This window comes from Natrix helvetica (assembly GCF_964273705.1).
Source record: "Natrix helvetica genome assembly, chromosome: 5".
NCBI classification, from domain to species: domain Eukaryota; kingdom Metazoa; phylum Chordata; class Lepidosauria; order Squamata; family Natricidae; genus Natrix; species Natrix helvetica.
The window spans coordinates 5177193-5201160 of record NC_138551.1 but is presented as its reverse complement, the minus strand read 5'-3'; the positions used below and the strand labels follow the sequence as shown (position 1 = coordinate 5201160).

Genomic DNA, 23968 nt, shown 5'->3' with positions numbered 1-23968 from the left:
CACACACACACACACACACACACACACATATATATATATATATATATATATTCTGTCTTTTGAGCCCCCAGTCACATGACTACATAGCCATGCCCACCCAGTTACACGATCCCCACCAAGCCACACACCCACAGAACCGGTAGGAAAAATTTTTAGATTTCACCACTGGTTTTGGGTCAATCTACAGCCCTGCTGTCTGTGGAGATTCTCAGACATCCAAAATCATGTTTCTCTCAAATGTTGCTTTTTTCAAAATGACTCTCCTCCGGAAGCTGTGGGTGCTCCAACACTGGAGGTTTTTAAAGAAGAGACTGGACTCTTTGACAAACGTTTCACTTAACAGAAATCAGGGGCTCTGTTGTGGTCGTACGTCAAGGACTACCAGTATCTGCCAGCAAGAAAGCTTTATTTGTATTTATTTTCTAAGCCCCTCAGGGAAAGCCCCGTCAAATGTCCCAAAGATGCGCCAGTGATGCTATCCAGCCCGCAAATATCAAAACATCTGCAGGAAGAACACCAAGAATCCAACTAGCGGGTGCCTTTGTACAACATGCTACGCTTGGTTACTCTCTTGTGTGAATTCTGCTCCTCTGGTTATCCTCAACTGTATTCTGTTTGCTCAGGTAAACTTAAAGGTAACGGTTCCCCTTGCACATATGTGCTAGTCGTTCCCAACTCTAGGTGGCGGTGCTCATCTCTGTTTCAAAGCCGAAGAGCCAGCGCTGTCCGAAGACGTCTCCGTGGTCCTGTGGCCGGCATGACTCAACACCAAAGGCGCACGGAACGCTGTTCCCTTCCCACCAAAGGTGGTTCCTGTTTTTCTACTTGCATTTTTTACGTGCTTTTGAACTGCTAGGTTGGCAGAAGCTGGGATAAGTAACAGGAGCTCACTCCATTACGCGGCGCTAAGGATTTGAACCGCCGAACTGGCGACCTTTCTGATTGACAAGATCAGCGTCTTAGCCACCGCATCCCGTGCTCATTCTGTGCTCAGAAGGTGAGTTAATTCAGGGGTTGGACTAGAAGACCTCCAAGGTCCCTTCCAACTCTGATGTTTAATGTTCTATCTATAGTCTAATTCAGGGACCAGATTAACTGGGCGTGTGGTCCAATGCCCGCAAGGACAGGTTAGCTGTCTGAGCCACGTAGAATATAGGATCACAGAGTTCGAAGGGATCTCGGAGGTCATCTAGTCTAGCCCCCTGCTCGAACAGTAGATCCTATACCATTTCAAGACAAATGGCCATCCAGCCTCTTTTTGAAAGCCTGCAACTTCTGAAGACACACTTAAGCCTTTCAGGTTCCCAGCCCTTCCCACGTAGCGCAAAACCTGGTTTAAAGAGTTGCGCGTTGCCGTGATTCCTATGGGCGGTTCTCAGATTTTGAAAAAACGCGAGCCCGGAAACAGCCTGTCCGCTCAAAGGAGGCGGCTCCTCTTATTTCTCTGCTCTACGAGACTTCACAGCCATAGGGACGACGAGAGGTAGAAGGAAATCATCATAGAGTGCCGCAGTCAAGAAAGTCTTTAGCAGTAAGCCGGAGTGGTACCGCTTTCCTCAGGCCGGGCAGAACCCGCCGCCTTAAGGACAAAGGTTCCGCCGGGCCGGAAGTGGGGAGGGGGAGGATGGCGAATGGAAGAGAGGCAGGCCGCTGAACGGAAGTCGTGCGGCTGAGGGGAAGCGAAGCGGCTTCGAGTGACGGAGCGAGGAGGATGAACAACAAATTCGACGCGTGAGTGAATCGGGACCGCCGCGGCATTGCGGGACAGGGCCGCGGGGGAGGTTGTCGCGTCGGCCTCCCGGTCGGAGGCGGGGGGGGGCACTGCGCGTGCGCAGTTGGTCCCCAGAGCGGGGGGGGGAGGGGAAAGCGGGGTTCACCGAAATACCCCCGGCCTCCCAAAAACGCTAAAACCCTTTTTTTCGAGGACCGCCGCTGGAGCCGCTGACAGGCTTCGGCTTCCTCAAGCCAGAGCCAAGGTTCTAGTCCTCATTGTCATAAGTAAAATCCCGAAGCCAGGCAGGAATGTCAAAGCAGCTGTTAACGAAATGTGGGGGAGGGTACAGGTATTCCTCGACTTACGTCCCCAAATTTCTGTTGTTGAGGGAGACATTTGTCCAATGGGCCTTGCCTTGTGCTACAACCTTTTTTTGCCACGGTTGTTAAGTGAATCATCACCGTTAGTAAGTTAGTCACCGGGCTGTTAAGTGAATCTGGCTCCTCCCCCCTCCCCCCCCTTGACTTTGCTTGGCAGAAGGTCACACGTGACACGTGTCATAAATATGATGATGACAACGGTTGTAAAGTAGGGAGCACTTGCCAAGCACCTGAATTCTGATCACATGACCGTGGGGATGCTGCAAAGGTCGTAAGTGTGAAAAAGTGGTTGTAAGTGTGAAAAATTGGTCCTAAGTCACCTTTTTTCAGTGCTGTTGTAACTTTGAACGGTCGTTAAAGGAACTGATGTAAGTTGAGGACTTACTGTATGGAGGCCAAAGAGCCAGACCTGTCCCAGGCAGGGGATGATGGATCATAGCTCCTCTCCAGGAGCCCTTGAAAGGGACACCAGCAGGAAATCCTAGTGGGGCACTCACCCCAAGGAAAGGCAGCCGGGGGGGGGGGGGTGTCTTCTCTCTCATTGCTGATGGCTGAAGACAGCCTTGACTTTTTCCATGGACATACAGGGAATCCTCAACTTACGACCACAATGGAGCCCAAAATATATGTTGCTAAGTGAGACATTTTTTGTAAGAAATGCCCATTGTACGACTTTTCTTGCCACAGTTGTTAAGTGAATGGCTGCAATTGTTGCGTTTGTCACACGGTTGTTAACTGGAATCTGGCTTTGCTTGTCGGAAGGATCATAATACAGGTAGTCCTCAACTTACAACGGTTCACTTAGTGACCATTCAAAGTCACAACGTCACTGAAATAAGGGACCTACGTCCATTTTTCACAGTTATGACCTTTGTGGCCTCCCCATCAAAATTCAGATGCTTGGCAATTGACTCATATTTATGGCCGTTCCTGTCTCTCAAAGTCACGGGATTCCCCCCCTTTGCAACCTTTTGACAAGCTACGACAAGGGGGAAGCCAGATTCACTTAACAACCCTGCTGCTAACTTAACGGCTGTGATTCACTTAACAACTGCAGCAAGAAAGGTCATACAATGGGGCAACGTCTCACTTAACAACAGAAATTTTGCGCTCAATTGGGGTCGTACGTCGAGGACTATTTCTACCCTGGGACACTGCAACCCTCATAAACGTGAGTCCGTTGTCAAGCATCCAAAATGTAAATCGCACGACGGTGGGGGAATGCTGCAACGGTTATAAGTGTGAAGAATAGTCATCGGTCGCTTTTTTCAGCGCCGTTGTAAGTTCAAACGGTCTCTAAGCAAACTGTTGTAAGTCAAGGACTGTGACTGTGGCTGGTCACAGGCATATGGGGCTCATGGCAGCCTTGGAGTCCCCAGAGGTGGACAGCTGCCAGAGGGTCTGCAGGCGTCAATTTTCTCAAGCCTGGGGCAGCTTTAATTTATTTCTTTTTAATCATTACATTTATATTGCCGCCTATTCGCCCATGGCAACTCACAGAATATTTTAAAAAGCCACATCTAAAAACAGTAAAACTAATAAAACAATCAAATAAATAAATGTCATACAATCACCTCCTGCCCCAGCGACAGCAGATCACACGAGGCATTGAGTGGACTTCATCCTGCTCTGGGTTCCCCAGGCCCACTGGCAGAACCAGGTCTTCAGCGCCTTCCGGAAGAGTATTAGAGTGGGGACCGTTCTAATCTCCGGGAAGATGATGCTCCGGAGACAGGGAGCCACCACGGAGAAGGCCCTTCCTCAAGGTCCCACCAGGTGTATCTCCTTCGGGGATAGGACCTGCAGCATTCCCTGCCTCCCAGCTCTGGTGGGTCGGGTAGATGTGACCGGCAAGAGACGGTCCCTCAAATCACCTGGACCCAAACCATTTAGGCAGGGAGTGTTGCCAGAAGGCCTGGGTTCAAGTCCTGGATCTCTGCAGCTCCTTCCTGCCCCTGAGCAGCCTTCAAGAGCTCCCTTCAAGGACCTTCCTGTCATTTTCTTGGCCATAAAGAGGGTCTTGGGCAAGGGTGAAATCCAACAGGTTCTGGAGAACCGGTAGTGGAAAATTTGAGTAGTTTAGAGAACAGGCAAATGCCACCTCTGGTTGGCCTCAGAATGGGGAGGGAATGGAGATTTCACAGTATCCTTCCCCTGCCACGCCCACCAAGCCATGCCACGCCCACCAAGCCACGCCCACAGAACCTGTAGTAAAAAAAAATGAATTTTACCACTGACCTGGAGGTCATCTAGTCCAACCCCCAGCTCCAGCAGGACATTGTTAAAGTGATTTTCTGTCTTTTGAGCCCCCAGTCACATGACTACATAGCCATGCCCACCCAGTTACACAATCCCCACCAAGCCACACACCCACAGAACCGGTAGGCAAATTTTTTAGATTTCACACTGGTTTGGGGTCAATCTACAGCCCTGCTGTCCGTGGAGATTCTCAGACATCCAAAATCATGCTCCTCTCAAAGGTTGCTTTTTTTCAAAATGACTCGCCTCCGGAAGCTGTGGGTGCTCCAACACTGGAGGTTTTTAAAGAAGAGACTGGACAACCATTTGTCTCAAACGGTGAAGGCTCTCCTGCTCGAGCTGGGGGTTGGACTAGAAGACCTTTAAGGTCCCTTCCAACTTTGGCATTCTGTTAAAAGGCAACTGGGTTAATGTGTTTCCTTGAAGGAGGAGAAGACATTTGACTTCTCGTCCAAGAAGCTTCATAATCCTCCCACTCCTCCCACCCCCACCCAGATGAAGCTTCTTGGATGAGAAGAGAAACGCCTACTACTGCTTCTTCCTCGAGGAAAAACATAGTCCACTTGCCTTTTGAAAAAACACCTTGGAGACAGCTCTGCTGTTTTCCTAGTGGTCTCCTTTCCAAGGCCTTTTGAGGTCAGCCGAGGACCAAGTATAGCAGGGGTGTCCAAACTTGGGAACTTTAAGACTTATGGACTTCAACTCCCAGAATTCCCCAGCCAGCCATGCTGGCTGGGGAATTCTGGGAGTTGAAGGCCACAAGTCTTAAAGTTCCCAAGTTTGGACACCCCTGAAGTACAGGTAGTCCTCGACTTACAACCATAATTGAACCCAAAATTGATGTGGCTAAGTGAGAAATTTGTTAAGTGGGTTCTTTTTCCCCGTTTTACGACTTTTCTTGCCACGTTTGCTAAGTGAAGCACTGCAGTTTTTTTTAAATTAGTAACACGGTTGTTAAGTGAATCTGGCTTCTCCATTAACTTTGCTTGTCAGAAGGTTGTAAAAGGGGATCACATCACACACACACACACACACACACACACACACACACACACACACACACACACACACGGGACCCTGCAACCATCATAAATGTGAACCAGTTGTTGAGCATCCAAATGTAAATCATGTGACCATGGGGATGCTACAACGGCCGTAAATGTGAAAAACTGCCATAAGTCACTTTCTTCAGTGCCGTTGTAACTTCAAATGGTCACTAAGCGAACAGTCGAGGACCACCTGTTTCAGGGGATGCAAAAGAGCTAAAGCCAAGCCAGGCTATAAAATAAGAGAGAAATGGTCAGGCTTAATTTACAATATTTATGTTGGCTGGCGTTAACCCAGCTCCTTTCTTCCAAGTCCTTGTTAAATACCTTAAGGCTGGGGTGTGAAACTCAAAGGGGGGGGGCGGATTCGGCCCACAGGGTGCTTAGATCTGGCCCATGGGGCCAGTCTGGAAACAGTAAAGGACCGTCCCATGGTGCCTCTGCCAGCAAAAATGGGGCATGGGGGGCTGCGCGTGCCCCCCCCCTTTGCACCCTATTTTTGCTGGCAAAGGGCATGCAATACAAACTAAAAACAAAACAAATGGAGAACTGTTTTCCCTTTTTGCATTCCAGCATACAAGCAGGGACAGGAAAGGGAGAAAGGGAAAGAGGGAAGACGAAGAAGATGGGAAGAGAGCAAGGAAGGAAAAAGAAGGGGAAGGAAGAAGGAAGGAGAAGGAAGGAACAAAGGAGAAAGGAGAAGGAAGAGGGAAGGAAAAAGAAGGAAAGAATAAAAGAAAGGAAAATGTGGGAAGGAAAAAGAGAAGGAAGGGAGAAAGGAGAATGAAGAGGGAAAGAAAAAGAAAAGGAAGGAATAAAGGAGAAGGAAGGGAAGGAAAAAGAAGAGAAGGAAGGAAGGAGAAAGGAAAATGAAGAGGGAGGGAAAAAGAAGAGAAGGAATGAAGGAGAAGGAAGAGGGAAAGAAAAAGAAGAGAAGAAAGGAGAATGAAGAGGGAAGGAAAAAGAAGAGGAAGGAAGGAGATTATAATGACCATGAGTGAGGATCTGAGGGAAGTCCTGCCTTAGCAGTTGGCCACCACAGGTGCCCCCTCCCCACACACACATATCCCGTGCCATGACTGCCATGGCCACACCCACCCCTTACCACGCCCATCATGCAGCCTTCAATGAAATCGAGTTTTGACACCCCTGCCTTAAGGGGTAACAGATGGCAAGGAATCTTTTCTTCTTAACTATTGTGCATCAAAGAGATTTTCTTTAGCTCTGCCGGTTGAAACTGCAACTTCCACATAATAATTAGGCCAACTAGGTATTCTTTGCAGGTGTTGCCCTATTTTAGAGTCCTTTCTATTACCCCCAATTGACTTAAGTCTGAAGGGAGTTTTCTTTTCTTTTTTTTCCTGGCAAAGTATATGCCAGGCAAAATATTCAACAGCCCTAATGTTGATGGAAAGCAGAGGTCTTCAAACTTGGCAACTTTAAGACTTGTAGACTTCAACTCCCAGCTCTGCTGGCTGGAGAATTCTGGGAGTTGAAGTCCACAAGTCTTAAAGTTGCCAAGTTTGGATAGAAAGATTTCGGAGTTGCTTTAACTGCCACAACAAATATTTATTTGATACGTCTTCCAGTTGTCAAGCTTTTTCATTCTTAATTTCATAACCCTAATGTATTATTGCTATCTAAATTGAGAGATTAGAGAATTTTTTTTAATGTTGGCTTGTTCAGATAAATTCAGATTTACCACTTAAAGAAGGAACCTGCTTGGGAATGGATTCATATACTTTCAAGTACATGCTGCTTTAAATTAAATTTCCCATGCTGAAGTCCTCCGGCTATTTTGGACTACAGTGCCCATCGTCTCTGTTAAGCAGAACCGGATATTTATGGACTTGCTGATGGGAATGAGATGAAATTGAGCGTGGCCTTAAATATTGGGGACGTGGAGTTGTTGACGATGCTCTTTTGTTTTTGTTTTTATAATATACAGACAAATTTGGCATTTTTAACATAAAATATCCCCAAAGAAGATAGACAAAGGAATGTGTAACTAAACTTAAAATAATGGGGGTGTTTTCTACATAAATTAGGCAACTATGTAAGTGGTACATATACAGTAAGGCTATGTAGAGCTTTATACTTGAGAGCTACTAAGGCACCTGGCTAGAAACCACTAAGCTGCAAGTTCTAATCCTGCCTTAGGCATGAAAGCCGGCTGGCTGGCTTTGGGCCAGTCCTTTTTCCCCTCAGCCCATGATGTGAGGCTTGAGTGACAACCGATCAATCAGTCCCTGTCAGGACCAAAGGATTAACACTCAGTTCATCTGAAAAATAAAATAACATAAAGCACAGCCTATATACTTTGGAGGGGGAACACTTAGATTCTTTGTCTTTGCTACGCTTTGAACAACATGAGTGCTGCCAACTTAGTAACTCTCTTTAGAGCAGGTGTGTTATGTGGCTGACCTTTGCAGGTGCCCTGTGATCTTCGAATACACAAAGTATTTGTGTATTCTGTGAAATATTGTGACAAGTGCTGATTCTGGGCTGCCAAGCTTTCAAAGCACCTCTCTGGAATCAGATGCAAAAGATTTCACAGCCCTAACAGGCTGGTCTGGGCTTTAAGGCTTAAAGTAGTAGCTGATTATGGAGGCTGAATATAGGAGAAAGATCCCTCTTTCTCCTATATTCGAATTAAGGATTCGTAACTGGCTGACCAACCGCACTCAACGTGTAGTCCTCAATGGAACTGCATCTACATGGAGGGAAGTATGCAGTGGAGTACCCCAAGGCTCTGTTTTGGGCCCAGGACTCTTCAACATCTTCATCAATGATTTGGATGAGGGAATAAATGGGGAACTCATCAAATTTGCAGATGACACCAAGCTGGCAGGAATAGCCAACACTCCAGAAGACAGTCTTAAGATACAGAAGGATCTTGACAAACTTGAACATGGGGCACTATCTAATAAAATGAAATTCAATGGTGAAAAGAGTAAGGTTCTACATATAGGCAACAAAAATGGAATGCACAGGTACAGTATAGGTGGTACCTTGCTCAGTAGTAGTAACTGTGAAAGGGATCTTGGAGTCCTAGTGGACAACCATTTAAATATGAGCCAGCAGTGTGCAGCAGCTGCCAAAAAAGCCAACACAGTTCTGGGCTGCATCAACAGAGGGAGAGAATCAAGATCACGTGAAGTGTTAATACCACTTTATAATGCCTTGGTGAGGCCACACTTGGAATACTGCATTCAGTTCTGGTCGCCACGATGTAGAAAAGATGTGGAGACTCTAGAAAGAGTGCAGAGAAGAGCAACAAAGAGGATTAGGGGACTGGAGACTAAAACATACGAAGAACGGTTGCAGGAACTGGGTATGTTTAGCTTAAGAGAAAGAAGGACTAGGGGAGACATGATAGCAGTGTTTCAATATCTCAGGGGTTGCCACAAAAAAGAGGGAGTCAAGCTATTCTCCAAAGTACCTGAGGGTAGAACAAGAAGCAATGGGTGGAAACTAATCAAGGAGAGAAGCAACTTAGAACTGAGGAGAAACTTCCTGAGAGTTAGAACAATGAATCAGTGGAACAGAAATTGCCTCCAGAAGTTGTGAATGCCCCAACACTGGAAGTCTTTAAGAAGATGTTGGATAGCCATCTGTCTGAAATGGTATAGGGTTTCCTGCCTAGGCAGGGGGTTGGACTAGAAGACCTCCAAGGTCCCTTCCAACTCTACTATTGTATTGTATTATTGTATCTTCATTGGAAGCGCGATCTCCAGCAGCCTGCCTTTTAGGAATTGGGTGCTAGTCCTCGACTTGCGACCACAACGGAGCCCAACATTTCCCTTGCTAAGCAAGGCAGTGAAAGGACTTTTGCCCCATTTTACCACCTTTCTTGCCAAAGCTGTTAAGTGACTCACTGCCGTTGCGAAGTTAGTCACACAGTTGTTAAGTGACTCTGCCTTCCCCGTTGACTTGGCTTGTCAGAAGGTCGCAAAAAGGGATCGCATAACCCCGGGACGCTGCAGACGTCCTAAGCCAATGGCCAAGCGATGGAATTTTGATCCCTTCATCCTGGGGATGCTGCAATGGTCATAAGTAGGAGGAAAGACCATACAGCACTTTTTTCAGTGCTATTTTAACTTGGAACGTCACTAAACCAACGGCTGTAAATTGAGGATTACCTGTAACAGCTGCCCTCTTCGTTCCTGTGTTTTAGATCAGGGGTCTCCAACCGTGGCAACTTTTAAGAGTTGTGGACTTCAACTCCCAGCTTTGCTGGCTGAGGAACTCTGGGAGTTGAAGTCCATAAGCCAGGGGTGTCCAAACTTGGGAACTTTAAGACTAGCTGGCTGGGGAATTCTGGGAGTTGAAGTCCACAAGTCTTAAAGTTCCCAAGTTTGGACACCCCTGCCATAAGCAAAGCTGGCTGAGGAACTCTGGGAGTTGAAGTCCACAACTCTTAAAGTTGCCAAGGTTGGAGACCCCTGTTTTAGATAAAAGGAGAAACTTGTTGATTTTTTTAAAAATACCTTCTAACTTTAGCTTAAGAGAAAGAAGGACTAGGGGAGATATGATAGCAGTCTTCCAATATCTCAGGGGTTGCCACAAAGAAGAGGGAGTCAAACTGTTCTCCAAGGCACCTGAGAGTAGAACAAGAAGCAATGGGTGGAAACTAATCAAGGAGAGAAGCAACCTAGAACTGAGGAGGAATTTCCTGACAGTTAGAACAATTAATCAGTGGAACAGAAGTTGCCTCCAGAAGTTGTGAATGCCCCAACACTGGAAGTCTTTAAGAAGATGTTGGATAGCCATTTGTCTGAAAAGGTATAGGGTTTCCTGCCTAGGCAAGGGGTTGGACTAGAAGACCTCCAAGGTCCCTTCCAACTCTGCTATTGTATTATTGTATTGTATTAACTTAATCATTATCTTAATACTTTATAATCAGCAGCTAGCCCAGTTTGCATTCTCCAGTCCAGCCATAAGAGTCATGTGAAGAAGAGTTGGTGGTGGTGTGGGGGGGGGGGGGAGAGGCTTAGATGGAATATTTTGTCTCTCAATGAAGGCCAATCTCTAAGTTTAACTCCACTTGTTAGGATTGTGGGAATAAATTAGTGTAACTCTCGGACAGTGACTGTGAACAAGCTCTTCTTGGACGGAAGTTGTTATTGTCATTCACTCTTCTTGTTTTTCTCAATACAGGACATATAGTCCCCCTTGTCATTCTCAAAGTCCTGTTAGGTAAGTTACGAAGGTCAGTGAAAAAAGCTTTCACTGAGTAGAGAATCCACTGAGTAGAGCTGTTCCCCCCCCCCTTCACTCCACCGGACTTCCCAGTCGGGCATGTAATTGTCACCTGTGTGAAATTAACATCTTGCAAGGAATGCCTTGGCCCACGCTTATAATTATTATTTTTTTAAAAAAATGGGAATTATGCTAAAATAATCTCTCCTTCCTCTCCCTTCCACCTCTTCCTTCACGGTGATGGGTATTTTCTTGCCTTGGAGAAACTAAAAATGCTGCTTGATATAACCAGGGGAGAGAAACCATTCGGCTTGGTCCAAGGAAAAAGATTTCTCAAAAAATAAGCCTCAACCACGATTGTATCCTTCACATTCATCTCTCTCTTCCGCACTTAGAGATAAATAAAAAAGCTTGGGTAAAGTTGAGACAGATCGCTAAATTATTACTTAGAGCAGGGGGTCTCCAAACTTGGCAGCTTTAAGACTTGTGGATTTCAACTCCCAGAATTCCCCTGGGGAATTCTGGGAGTTGGAGTCCACAAGTCTTAAAGCTGCCAAGTTTGGAGACTCCCTGGCTTAGAGGCTTGTGAACTTTACTCTCTCTGCCTTGAGAAGAGAACGTCCGCAGTTTCTCCCCGCAGTGGCATTGGAAATAATTTGACCAAGAGGTTTGAAGGAGAAACAGGACTTGGTGCTTTCCCTCTTACTCAGGAATCCTGGTTTTTTTTAAAAAAAATCTGAGGCCATCAGACAAAATTATTATTTTTGGCTTCGACTCCGTGTATCGCCGGAACACACATATTTATTCGATTTTTTTTTTTGCCAAACAAGTGACACTGGGTAGCTTATTCAACCATCCCTGATCTGAACTCAAAGTCACAAAGGCTGCATTTTTCCCCCCAACCTCGAAGCAGAAGCAGGACTTCTCTCTTTCAAGCTACTTTTTTTCCCCCTTCCTTTTCTTTTCCCTTCTCTTTTGCTAGTTTGAAGGATGACGACAGTGGCGATCATGACCAGAATGAAGAGAACAGCACACAGAAAGATGGTGAGAAGGAAAAAAATGATAAGGACAAATCCCAAAACAGCACCAAGAGGAAGGTAGGTCCCTGCCTTTTCTCTAGTCTAGAGACTAGATCAGGGCACCCACTCCAGTGGTTTTCAGTGTGGGTTACAGTGCTCAGGAGGTGATCCTTCTTACCCAAACTGGTGCTCCCCCAAATCAGTGGGAATCGCAACCCTCAGCCCTTCTAACCAGCTCCCGGATCGTAGTCTGATAGATTTGCAGAAGGTTCAGCGAAAGGTTAGAAGGGCCTGCATCAGAGGTGGGTATTCAGCCGGTTCTGACTGGTTCTCGTGAATCGGTAGTGGAAATTTTGAGTAGTTTGGAGAACCGGCAAATACCACCTCTGGCTGGCCCCGCCCCCATCTATTCTCTGCCTCCTGAGTCCCAGTTGATTGGGAGGAAATGGGGATTTTGCAGTATCCTTCCCCTGGAATGCGGAAAGGAATGGAGATTTTGCAATATCCTTCCCCTGGAGTGGGGTGGGAATGGAGATTTTACAGTATCCTTCCACTGAAGTGGGGAGGGAATGGAGATTTTACTGTCTTCTTCCCCTGGGAATGGAGATTTTGCAGTATCCTGCCCCTGGGAATGGAGATTTTGCAGTATACTTTCCCTGGAGTGGGGTGGGAATGGAGATTTTACAGTATCCTTCCCCTGGAGTGGGAAGGGAATGGAGATTTTGCAGTATCCTTCCCCTTGGGAATGCAGATTTTGCAGTATTCTTCCCCTGGGAATGCAGATTTTGCAGTATTCTTCCCCTGGGAATGGAGATTTTGCAGCATCCTTCCCCTGGGAATGGAGATTTTGCAGTATTCTTCCCCTGGAGTGGGGTGGAAATGGAGATTTTGCAGTATCCTTCCCCTGGGAATGCAGATTTTGCAGTATTCTTCCCCTGGGAATGGAGATTTTGCAGTATTCTTCCCCTGGGAATGGAGATTTTGCAGCATCCTTCCCCTGGGAATGGAGATTTTGCAGTATTCTTCCCCTGGAGTGGGGTGGAAATGGAGATTTTGCAGTATCCTTCCCCTGGGAATGCAGATTTTGCAGTATCCTTCCCCTGGGAATGCAGATTTTGCAGTATCCTCCCCCTGGGAATGCAGATTTTGCAGTATCCTCCCCCTGGGAATGCAGATTTTGCAGTATTCTTCCCCTGGGAATGCAGATTTTGCAGTATCCTCCCCCTGGGAATGCAGATTTTGCAGCATCCTCCCCCTGGGAATGCAGATTTTGCAGTATTCTTCCCCTGGGAATGCAGATTTTGCAGTATCCTCCCCCTGGGAATGGAGATTTTGCAGCATCCTTCCCCTGGGAATGGAGATTTTGCAGTATTCTTCCCCTGGAGTGGGGTGGAAATGGAGATTTTGCAGTATCCTTCCCCTGGGAATGCAGATTTTGCAGTATCCTCCCCCTGGGAATGGAGATTTTGCAGCATCCTTCCCCTGGGAATGGAGATTTTGCAGTATTCTTCCCCTGGGAATGCAGATTTTGCAGTATCCTCCCCCTGGGAATGGAGATTTTGCAGCATCCTTCCCCTGGGAATGGAGATTTTGCAGTATTCTTCCCCTGGGAATGCAGATTTTGCAGTATCCTCCCCCTGGGAATGGAGATTTTGCAGCATCCTTCCCCTGGGAATGGAGATTTTGCAGTATTCTTCCCCTGGAGTGGGGTGGAAATGGAGATTTTGCAGTATTCTTCCCCTGGGAATGCAGATTTTGCAGTATCCTCCCCCTGGGAGTGCAGATTTTGCAGTATTCTTCCCCTGGGAATGCAGATTTTGCAGTATCCTCCCCCTGGGAATGCAGATTTTGCAGTATTCTTCTCCTGGGAATGGAGATTTTGCAGTATCCTTCCCCTGCCACGCCCACCAAGCCGCACCACACCCACAGAACCAGTAGTAAAAAAAAAAATTGAATCCCACCACTGGTCTGCATCAACTGTGGGCAAAATACAGGGAGTCCTCAGCTTACAATTATGTTTGAGCCCAACGTTTCTGTTCCAAAGTGAGATGGTTGTTAAGCAAGTTTTGCCCCCATTTTTTATGACCTTTCTTGCCACAGTTGCAAAAGAAATCACTGCCGCTGTTAAGGTAGGAAAGAGGTTGTTAAGTGAATCTGGTTTCCCCATTGACTTTGCTTGGCAGGAGACTGCAAAAAGTGGTCACCTGACGCTGGGGCCGTCATAAATACGAGTCCATTGCCAAGCGTCTGAAATTTGGTCACATGATATCGGGGACTTACAGCCCTTCATTTAGCCCTTCAAAGTTACAGTGGCACTGAAAAATGAGCGTTTTTCATACTTAACGACCGTTGCAACATTCCCCTGACCAATGTCTATGGAGATTCTCAGTCATCCAAGTCCTGGTTGTCCTAAAGGAACTTTCTCAAAAGGCAAACTGGAATTCCTTTGTTTTTCGTTGAAGGCGTTTCGCTTCGCATCCAAGAAGCTTCTTCAGTTCTGAAGTGGATGAGAGGCGAAACGTCTTCAAGGAAAAACAAAACCCAGACGCCTTTTGAAAAAGCACCTTTGGGATCCCCCTGATCCCTGCGATCACAACTTGTCAACTGACATGTATTTATGACGGCTGCAGAGTGCAATACAATACAATAGCAGAGTTGGAAGGGACCTTGGAGGTCTTCTAGTCCAACCCCCTGCCTAGGCAGGAAACCTTACACCACTTCAGACAAATGGCTATCCAACATCTTCTGAAAGACTTCCAGTTTTGGGGCATTCACAACTTCTGGAGGCAATTTCTGTTCCACTGATTAATTGTTCTAACTGTCAGGAAGTTTCTCCTCGGGTCTAAGATGCTTCTCTCCTTGATTAGTTTCCACCCATTGCTTCTTGTTCTGCCCTCAGGTGCCTTGGAGAATAGCTTGACTCCCTCTTCTTTGTGGCAACCCCTGAGATATTGGAACACTGCTATCGTGTCTCCCCTAGTCCTTCTTTCTCTTAAGCTAGACATACCCAGTTCCTGCAACCGTTCTTCATATGTTTTAGTCTCCAGTCCCCTAATCCTCTTTGTTGCTCTTCTCTGCACTCTTTCTAGAGTCTCCACATCTTTTTTACATCGTGGCAACCAGAACTGAATGCAGTATTCCAAGTGTGGCCTTACAAGGCATCATAAAGTGGTATTAAGACTTCACGTGATCTTGATTCTATCCCTCTGTTGATGCAGCCTAGAACTGTGTTGGCTTTTTTTGGCAGCTGCTGCACACAGCTGGCTCCTCTTTAAATGGTTGTCCACTAGGACTCCAAGATCCCTCTCACAGTTACTACTATTGGGGAAGGTACCATCTATAGCGTACCTGTGCATTTCGTTTCTCTTGCCTAAATGTAGAACCTTACTCTTACTCTGCAGGGATCATGTGATCCCCTTTTACGATCTTTCTCACCAGCAAAGTCAACGGGGAAGCCAGATTCACTTAACAACTGTGTTAACTCACTTAACAACTGCAATGATTCACTTAACAACTCTGGCAAGAAGGGTCACGAAATGGGCCCAAACTCACTGAACAACTGTCTTGTGTAGCAACGGAAAAGTTTGGGCTCAATTGTGGTCGTAAGTCAAGAACTACAGATAGTGGAGGGAGGGGAGCATACTGTATGTCCACCCCCAAATTAGAGAAAGTAGAACAGGAGGAGCAGAAACCTTGGCTGTGAGAGAAATCTTAAATGGAGATGACTACCTCCCCCTAGAGTCAGGAACCACTAGCACATATGTGTGAGTGGAACCTTTACCTTTACCTTACTACGCTTTGGAAAAGAATTTAAAACAGATCTTGAGCCGTGGTGGTGCAGTGGTTAGAAGGCAGCATGGCAAGCTCTGCCCACTGTCAGGAGTTCGATCCTGACTGGCTTAAGGTTGACTCAGCCTTCCTATTCTTCTGAGGTCGGTAAAATGAGGACCCAGATTGTTGGGGACGAGAGGCTGATTCCGTAAACTGCTTAGAGAGAGCTGTAAAAGCACCGGGAAGCGGTATATAAGTCTAAGTCCTATTGCTATTGCAGGGTGACTCTGTTCACTGCCAGAAGTTCAGCCCTGACCAGCTCAAGCTTAACTCAGCCTTCCATCCTTTCAAGGTCGGTAAAATGGGGACCCAGATCGTTGGGGTCAGTATGCTGATTCCATAAACCGCTTAGGGCTGTGAAGCACTATGAAGCGGTATATAAGTCTTAAGTGCAATTGCAGGCTAACTCTGCCCACTGCCAGGAGTTCGATCCTGACTGGCTCAAGGTTGGCTCAGCCTTCCATCCTTCCGAAGTCGGTAAAATGGGGACCCAGATCGTTGGGGTCAGTATGCTGACTCCGTCAACCGCTTAGAGAGGGCTGTAAAAGCACTGCAAAGCGGTATATAAATCTTAAGTGCTATTCCTATTTGTGATTTCCCCTTTTATTAGGTGGGAGTTGTACTTCCGACGTTGCTATTCAGGAAATCTAAAAACCGAGCCGCGTGGTTAACCACGGTTTGCTTTAAATAAAAACAACAACACCTGCGGGGTTTGTCAGAGCAACTCAATTCCATCTGTTCCCTATGCCAAGACAGGGATACAAATTTCTTGTTGCCTCCTCGCAAGGTTGTTTTCATTTAAGAGCTGTTCCCCTCCAACCAGAGGCACATAAAGGCGTGTAAGCAGAGTTCGCGAATGGGCCCTGGGCAACGAGCCACTTTGAAAGAACGCAAAAGACCTCTCAGGAATCCCCGTCCTTTGCCAATTTGGAGAAGCTCCAGCAAAGCCCCTAATCTCCGACTTGAAGTATAGTCAATTTCTGGCAGACTAATGGCCTGTTTCAAGCTATTAAGAGAGAGGGGGAATTTCAGGAAGAAAATGAAGCTAAAACTGTTGCGTGCGGGCAGGAGCCAGGCAGGTTGCTAATGCTGCAAAATGTCTCTCGAGAGAAAGGCGTCAGGATAAAAATGAGGTTTTGAATTTCATCCCGCAGGCTGCGGTTCCCGGACCGGCTGAGCACCCTCTGCAGTATAACTACACCTTTTGGTACTCCAGACGGACACCGGGGAGACCCACCAGCTCTCAGAGTTACGAACAGAACATCAAGCAAATCGGCACCTTTGCCTCTGTGAGTGCATTTCGGTCGGGGGGTTCCGGCGAATGGGTGGGATAGGCGTACCAAGAGAAAAAGTAAGGGATATGCTGTGGTTGTTTTGGTCGCCACGATGTAGGAAAGATGTGGAGACTCTAGAAAGAGTGCAGAGAAGAGCAACCAAGAGGATTAGGGGACTGGAGGTTAAAACACATGAAGAACGGTTGCAGGAACTGGGTATGTCTAGTTTAATAGAAAGAAGGACTAGGGGAGACATGATAGCAGTCTTCCAATATCTCAGGGGTTGCCACAAAGAAGAGGGAGTCAAACTACTCTCCAAGGCACCTGAGGGTAGGACAAGAAGCAATGGGTGGAAACTAATCAAGGAGAGAAGCAACTTAGAACTGAGGAGGAATTTCCTGACAGTTAAGAACATTTAATCAGTGGAAAAAGAAATTGCCTCCAGAAGTTGTGAATGCCCCAACACTGGAAGTCTTTAAGAAGATGTTGAATAGCCCATTTGTTTGGAGTGGTATAGGGTTGGACTAGAAGACCTCCAAGGTCCCTTCCATCTCTTATTGTATACCAGCCCTAATTATAAAGCATTTTCTTCCAAGATGAGACTCGGTTGAGCCATTACTGGTTAGAAGGGACAGTCAGACCCTGGAGACAATTTCTATATTGTATTCCCAGGCTGTGTCAGATTGCCTATATCTCACAGTCTCCTTTTATGATACAGGCAGTCCTCGACTTACAACAATTAATTTGGTGACCATTCTAAGTTACAACAACGGGGGGAAAAGCAATGTATGGCTATTTTTCACACACACCATCATTGCAGCATCCTCCAAGTGGCAACTGGACTTTCTTTGTTTTTCTTTGAAGACGTTTCTCTTCTCATCCAAGAAGCTTCTTCAGCTCTTGACAGGATAGTGGAGAATAGAAGACAGCAAAGTCCACATTCTGGACAGAGAGGACCGCTGGTTTGAAAAAAGGGGTCAAAGAGGCCATCTATCTCCAAATTGAATAGCCCTCTCTCAACAGTGGGCGGAGTGGGGAGGACACAACATCATCTAGAGGAAAGGACAACACAGTCCTTTCAGCAGTTCCAAGAAGGCCCGACGCCCATTTGCACCACTCTGGTGACCCTGATGACACAGACGAATCTCCAAGTGGCCTCAACGACTCTCTAAAAAGCATGCAACTGACCAGCTGTCTGCAAGGAGTATCAATTCTTTCATTTCCAACTATCCACTCAGAGCAGAGGAAGCTTCTTGGATGAGAAGTGAAACGTCTTCAAAAGAAAAACCAGAAACTCCAGTTGCCTCTTGACAAAAGGACCTTTGGGACAACCATGACATGGATGGCTGAGAATCTCCATAGATATTCACCATCTCCTGGTTTCTACACTAGTGTTTGAACCACAAAGCCAAACTGGCTCTCACATATAAAGCACTACATAACCCAACCTAAGGTGGCTCAGTGGCTAAGACACTGAGCTTGTCGATCAGAAAGGTCGGCGGTTCAAATCCCTAGCACCGTGTAATGGAGTGAGCTCCCGTGACTTGTCCCAGCTTCTGCCAACCTAGCAGTTCGAAAGCACGTAAAAAATGCAAGTAGAAAAATAGGAACCATCTTTGGTGGGAAGGGAACAGCGTTGAGTCATGCCGGCCACATGACCACGCAGAACGTCTTCGGACAGCGCTGGCTCTTTGGCTTTGCAACGGAGAGGAGCACCGCCCCCTAGAGTCGGGAACGACTAGTACATATGTGCGAGGGGAACCTTTACCTTTAACCCAACTTACATAGCTGACCAACTTATCTAATTAACCCTGCTTCTAATTGCAAAAGGGGTTCTCTTCTTACAGAGATTATAGAAGAATTCTATTAGTCTGCAAATAATAATAATAATAATAATAATAATAATAATAATAATCAGGAGTCTGGCAACATCTTTTCAGACAAACTAATTTTTATTAAAAGGTACTTCTTCGGTATTTTTCCTTTGTCTGTAGTTCTTATGGAGTTTTATCTGTGCAAGATGCTCCATTTTATTTTATAAATGAATGTTAAATTGATGAGTAAAACATGCTCTCATCCAAGTTCTATTTGTTGCGTTACCATTTTTATTTAAATTGTAAATTTTTATTTTAGCTGACAGAGAAATGTTTCTGCGGCGAGCCCAGCCAATGTGTGCTTTTGTGTTGATCAACTCCACAACCTCTCAGCCCTAGCTTATATAATCACCCTATGCAGATCCCATCAGACATGATAGGTTCTGTAGTCCAACAACTTTTGTTTCCTTTGATGTGTCGCAAGCATGATGTTTAATTTTTAGAGGAGATTGGTTTGACCAATTCAGGTTTCTCTTGTGTAGATGTAAATCAGGGGTGTCCAAACTTGGGAACTTTAAGACTTGTGGACTTCAACTCCCAGAATTCCCCAGCCGGCATGGCTGGCTGGGGAATTCTGGGAGTTGAAGTCCACAAGTCAAAGTTCCCAAGTTTGGACACCCCTGATGTAAATATAAATATATATTAATGTATTTTGATACACAATCATAAATACTGTACAGATAGTTCTTGACTTACACAAGGGAGCCCAAATATTCTGTTGTTAAGTGAGACATTTTTCCCCCCCTCCTGCTTTATAACCTTTCTTCCTGCGGTTGTTAAGTGAATCATTGCAGTTGATAAGTTAGTAACCCAGTTGTTCAGTGAATCTGGCTTCCCCATTGACTTTGCTCGTCAGAAAGTCGTAAAAGGGGATCACACGACACACCCCCCCCCGGGACACAGCGATGGTCATAAATACGAAGCAGTTGCCAAACGTCCGAATTCTGATTACATGAGTTCATAAATAGGTCGTAAGTATGAAAAACGGTCCTAAGTCACCTTTGTCCATGCCATTGTAACTTTGAACAGTCACTAAACGAACTTCTAATTCGAGGTTGGTAGTTTGTATTATAGGCGAGATGAGAGTTTGAATCAGCAAGATGAGAAGGAAGAAGGAAGGAAGGAAGGAAGGAAGGAAGGAAGGAAGGAAGGAAGGAAGGAAGGAAGAAAAAGAAAGAAAGAAAGGAAAGAAAGAAAGAAGAAAGAAAGAAGAAAGACAGAAAGAAGGAAGAAGAAGAAAAAGAAAGAAAGAAGAAGGAAGAAAGAAAGAAGGAAGAAAGAAAGAAGAAAAGAAAAAAGAAAGGAAGAAGGAAGGAAGAAAGAAGAAGGAAGGAAGAAAGAAAGAAGGAAGAAGAAGAAAAAGAAAGAAGAAAGAAAGAAAGAAAGAAAGAAAGAAGAAAGAAAGAAAGAATCTTGCCAAATCAGTTTGATTCACCGAAATGCCACGTTAGACAATAGAAGTAGAAGGTTACCTACCATACTTTACAGGTGTAGCTGGCAACCTTCTAAAGATTTAATCACAAATAAGATTTGGTCCCTAGAGGGCAGCAGGACTCCTATGGACAGCTGGCAGATACTGACTGTGTCTTTTTGTACACCAGAGAAAGCTGAATTGATCACATCAATCTCTCCTGAAAATTCACATCCTGTTTGTGACACAAAACTCTTCTGGCTATTTCACAAGCTTAAACCCTAAGAAACTCACACTTAGCAACAGGAATTTTGGGCTCAATTGTGATCGTAACTCGAGGACCTATACTTACAACCCAACAATCTCAGTGGGTGTATTCTGACCCAGCTCCCCAGATATGACAAACCCTCTGTATTTAATTCAAAGATTCGTTTATTAGAAGCGGCGACAGCCTTGGCAAAAAGTTTCTCTCTCACCGCAGGCTAACAAGTATCTCCAGCCAGGAGATAAATAGTTGTCTGCCATGCCTATTCATCTCCACCCCTTGCCTTTTATCCCCAGAGCTAGGGTGGGGCTTCGCTAGCAGTGGTGGCTCTTCCATCCCAAGAACCGGCCCATAGATTTCCACTGTTCTCCTCTCCTCTGCCTTCTGCACATCCACGCATCAGGCACTGGATCCAGCTGTTCCCCCTCTTCCTGATCAGCCACCTCCAGACCTGGGGCTGTTGACTCTCTATCTGAGGGCTGATGGACGGCCCAGGTGTCAGGATTCCAAGTAAGACCCTCCCCCCCAACGAAAGAAGACTCAGAGGCTTGAGTTTCCTCAAAGTTCCATTTTATTGGAGATGTCAAATTGGCACTCCTGGGAAAACCCGAATCTGAAAGCTTCCAGGTTTTCACCACCCAAACGAAAGTTCAAGCCCCTTCATGTCCATCCCATGGTCCAATCAGGCACCATCCAAACCAGGAGATGCCTCCCAGTCACCTCATCGCAGCTGCAGAGCCAGTTGACCTTGACTTTATGAGAAAGAATGTTATTATGGCTACGTATCACCCACACCCTGGGGGAAAAAAAACCCTCCCATTTCCCCACAGTAGAAAATGTAGCAGGCCTGAAGTCCAAAAGGTAAAAGAGGGCTTCCAGGTCTGACACCAGGCTCCGCCTCTCTCTCTCTCTCTCTCTCTCTCTCTCTCTCTCTCTCTCTCTCTCTCTCTCTCCCTCCCTCCCTCCCTCCCTCCCTCCCTCCCTCCCTCCCTCCCCCTCCCTCCCTCCCTCCCTCCCTCTCTCTCTCTCTCTCTCTCTCTCTCTCTCTCCCTCCATTCCCTCTTCCCCCTCGAAGCTCTCAGGTTGCCATGATGCTGACCCTGATTCCCACGATGCCTCCTCTGCTTCGGCTGCTGAATGTATGTCCTTTTTAGAATGCTCAGGATTGAACAGTAGACACCTTGATGCTCTCTGAGCTTGATTGTTATCTAAGAGACATTTGGTTATCTCTGCAGATTACTCAATGAAGCACCTTTTGTGTCTTTGGAGCCTCGTGTCCCTCTCCTCGTGGCTCCTAAACCTTTTCAAAACATGACTTCTTTCTACAAGCAAAAAGATAGGAAAACGTTGGCATAGCCGATCATTTGGCGAAGGTGCCTGTTACAATCTGAATTTGCTTCCGCTTATGTTGGCTGTTGATGTGGAAAAACCACAAAGATAGACAGACGGTTGGTTTGATGGACTTCAGGCCCTTGAGTGGAGAGAGTCCACCCAAAAACTATTGTCCATTGGATCTCACATGCTCACATGATGGCAAGACACTGCAACTATTCATAAATGTAAACCAGCCGCCAAGCACCCAAAATACAATAGAATAACAGTTGGAAGGGACTTTGGAGGTCTTCTAGTCCAACCCCTTGCTTAGGCAGGAAGACCTGCACCACTTCAGACAGAGGGCTATCCAACATCTTCTTAGAAACATCCAGTGTTGGAGCATTCACAACTTCTGGAGGCAATTTCTTTTTCCACTGATTAAATGTTCTTAACTGTCAGGAAATTTCTCCTCAGTTCTAAACTGCTTCTCTCCTTGATTAGTTTCCACCCATTGCTTCTTGTTCTGCCCTCAGATGCTTTGGAGAATAGTTTGACTCCCTCTTGTTTGTGGCAGTCCCTGAGATATTGCTATCATGCATGGCACCCAGGGATTCGGGGGGGTTGAATCCCTAGCGCCGTGTAATGGAGTGAGCTCCCGTGACTTGTCCCAGCTTCTGCCAACCTAGCAGTTCGAAAGCACGTAAAAAATGCAAGTAGAAAAATAGGAACCATCTTTGGTGGGAAGGGAACAGCGTTGAGTCATGCCGGCCACATGACCACGCAGAACGTCTTCGGACAGCGCTGGCTCTTTGGCTTTGCAACGGAGAGGAGCACCGCCCCCTAGAGTCAGGAATGACTAGCATGTATTACCTTTTACATCTTTCAGGAATGCTCAAAGTTTATTAGAAGTGGTCCTGCGCATTCCTTCCTTCCGTATTCTGTAATCCATCTGGTTCTGTTCATTTAAATTAACCCTTATCTTCTCCTCACCTCTCCTACATTTCCTTCCTGAGAGAAGGCAGACATAAAATAAGATGTAAGCAATTCTTTCCTTTTCACCGATTTGCCTTTTCTCCTTGCAGTGGATTTACGCAGTCTTTTATCCTGAACATATCCAAAGTAATCTTTTATATTGGTTTTGTATCCCTTGCAAGCCTCAGCTTTTTTAGAGCTTTACCTTTCTTGGTAGGATTTCTACACTTCCTGGAGATTTATAGGTGTGTTTTTTTTTTTAATGATGTGCCTCCCCTTCCGTATCCTAGTCACGTTTCATTTTTCTCTTCATTTTGGAGAGCTCAGTATACAGTATATCCCTTCTGGACTCTTTAGATTTCTCCCATTTTTCCTCCTTTTGGGAATTGATTGGGATTCAGAATAATGGAATAACGCAGTTGGAAGAGACCTTGGAGGTCTTTTAGTCCAACCCCCTCCACAAGCAGGAAACTCTACCATTTCAGACAAATGGTTATCCAGCATTTTCTTTAAAATCTCCAGTGTTGGAGCATTCACAACTTCTGGAGGCAAGCCGTTCCACTGGTTTATTGTTCTTGCTATCAGACAATTTCTCCTCCGTTCTAAGTTGCTTCTCTCCTTGATTAATTTCCACCGTTGCTTCTTGTCCTGCCCTCAGGTTCTTTTGGATAACAGATTGACTCCCTCTTTTTTGTGGCAGCCCCTGAGATATTAGAACACTGCTATCATGTCTCCCCTGGTCCTTCTCTTCTCTAGACGAGCCATGCGCAGTTCTTGCCATCATTCTTTGTATGTTTTAGTCTCCAGTCCCCTCATCCTCTTTGTTGCTCTTCTCTGCACTCTTTCTAGAGTCTCCACATCTTTTCTACATCGTGGCGACCAAAACTGAATGCAGTATTCCAAGTGTGGCCTTTAAGGTTTTATAGAGCAGTACTAACATGTGGAATGGAATGGAATGGAATAGAATAGAATACAGAATGGAATGGAATAGAATAGAATAGAAGAGAATAGAAAACAGAATGGAATAGAATAGAATAGAATAGAATAGAATAGAATAGAATAGAATAGAGTAACAGAGTTGGAAGGGACCTTGGAGGTCTTTTAGTCCAACCCCCTGCTTAGGCAGGAAACCTTATACCGTTTCAGACAAATGGCTATCCAACATCTTAAAAAATTTCCAGTGTTGGGGCATTCACAACTTCTGGAGGCAATTTCTGTTCCACTGATTAATTGTTCTAACTGTCAGGAAATTTCTCCTCAGTTCTAAGTTGCTTCTCTCCTTGATTAGTTTCCACCCATTGCTTCTTGTCCTGCCCTCAGGTGCTTTGGAGAATAGCTTGATTCCCTCTTCTTTGTGGCAACCCCTGAGATATTGGAAGACTGCTATCATGTCTCCCCTAGTCCTTC

The 23968-nt window shown here is 45.8% G+C and overlaps 2 protein-coding genes across 10 annotated transcripts in view; one reads left to right on the top strand and one right to left on the bottom strand.

Annotated features, from left to right (window-relative positions):
• The window catches only part of LOC309393643 (cytochrome P450 2J5-like), a 31556-nt gene extending 29408 nt beyond the window's left edge, over positions 1–2148 (bottom strand). Inside the window, exon 1 of one of the 4 annotated variants that reach the window (XM_081956088.1) lies at positions 2080–2148. In XM_081956088.1, coding sequence (XP_081812214.1) covers positions 2080–2110 — 31 coding nt within the window. In that variant the 5' untranslated portion in view covers positions 2111–2148. Of the gene's footprint in view, positions 1–1226; positions 1248–1330; positions 1464–2079 lie in introns of those variants that run through there. The other 3 variants (XM_081956089.1, XM_081956090.1, XM_081956091.1) reach the window with 3 other exon arrangements.
• The window catches only part of EIF4E2 (eukaryotic translation initiation factor 4E family member 2), a 57024-nt gene continuing 34614 nt past the window's right edge, over positions 1559–23968 (top strand). For 2 of the 6 annotated variants that reach the window (XM_081956135.1, XM_081956134.1), the window contains exons 1-5: positions 1559–1731; positions 10560–10598; positions 11584–11698; positions 15672–15743; positions 16606–16740. In XM_081956135.1, the coding sequence (XP_081812261.1) occupies positions 1712–1731; positions 10560–10598; positions 11584–11698; positions 15672–15743; positions 16606–16740 (381 nt within the window). In that variant the 5' untranslated portion in view covers positions 1559–1711. The remainder of the gene's footprint in view (positions 1732–10559; positions 10599–11583; positions 11699–15671; positions 15744–16605; positions 16741–23968) is intronic. The other 4 variants (XM_081956139.1, XM_081956138.1, XM_081956136.1 and 1 more) reach the window with 3 other exon arrangements.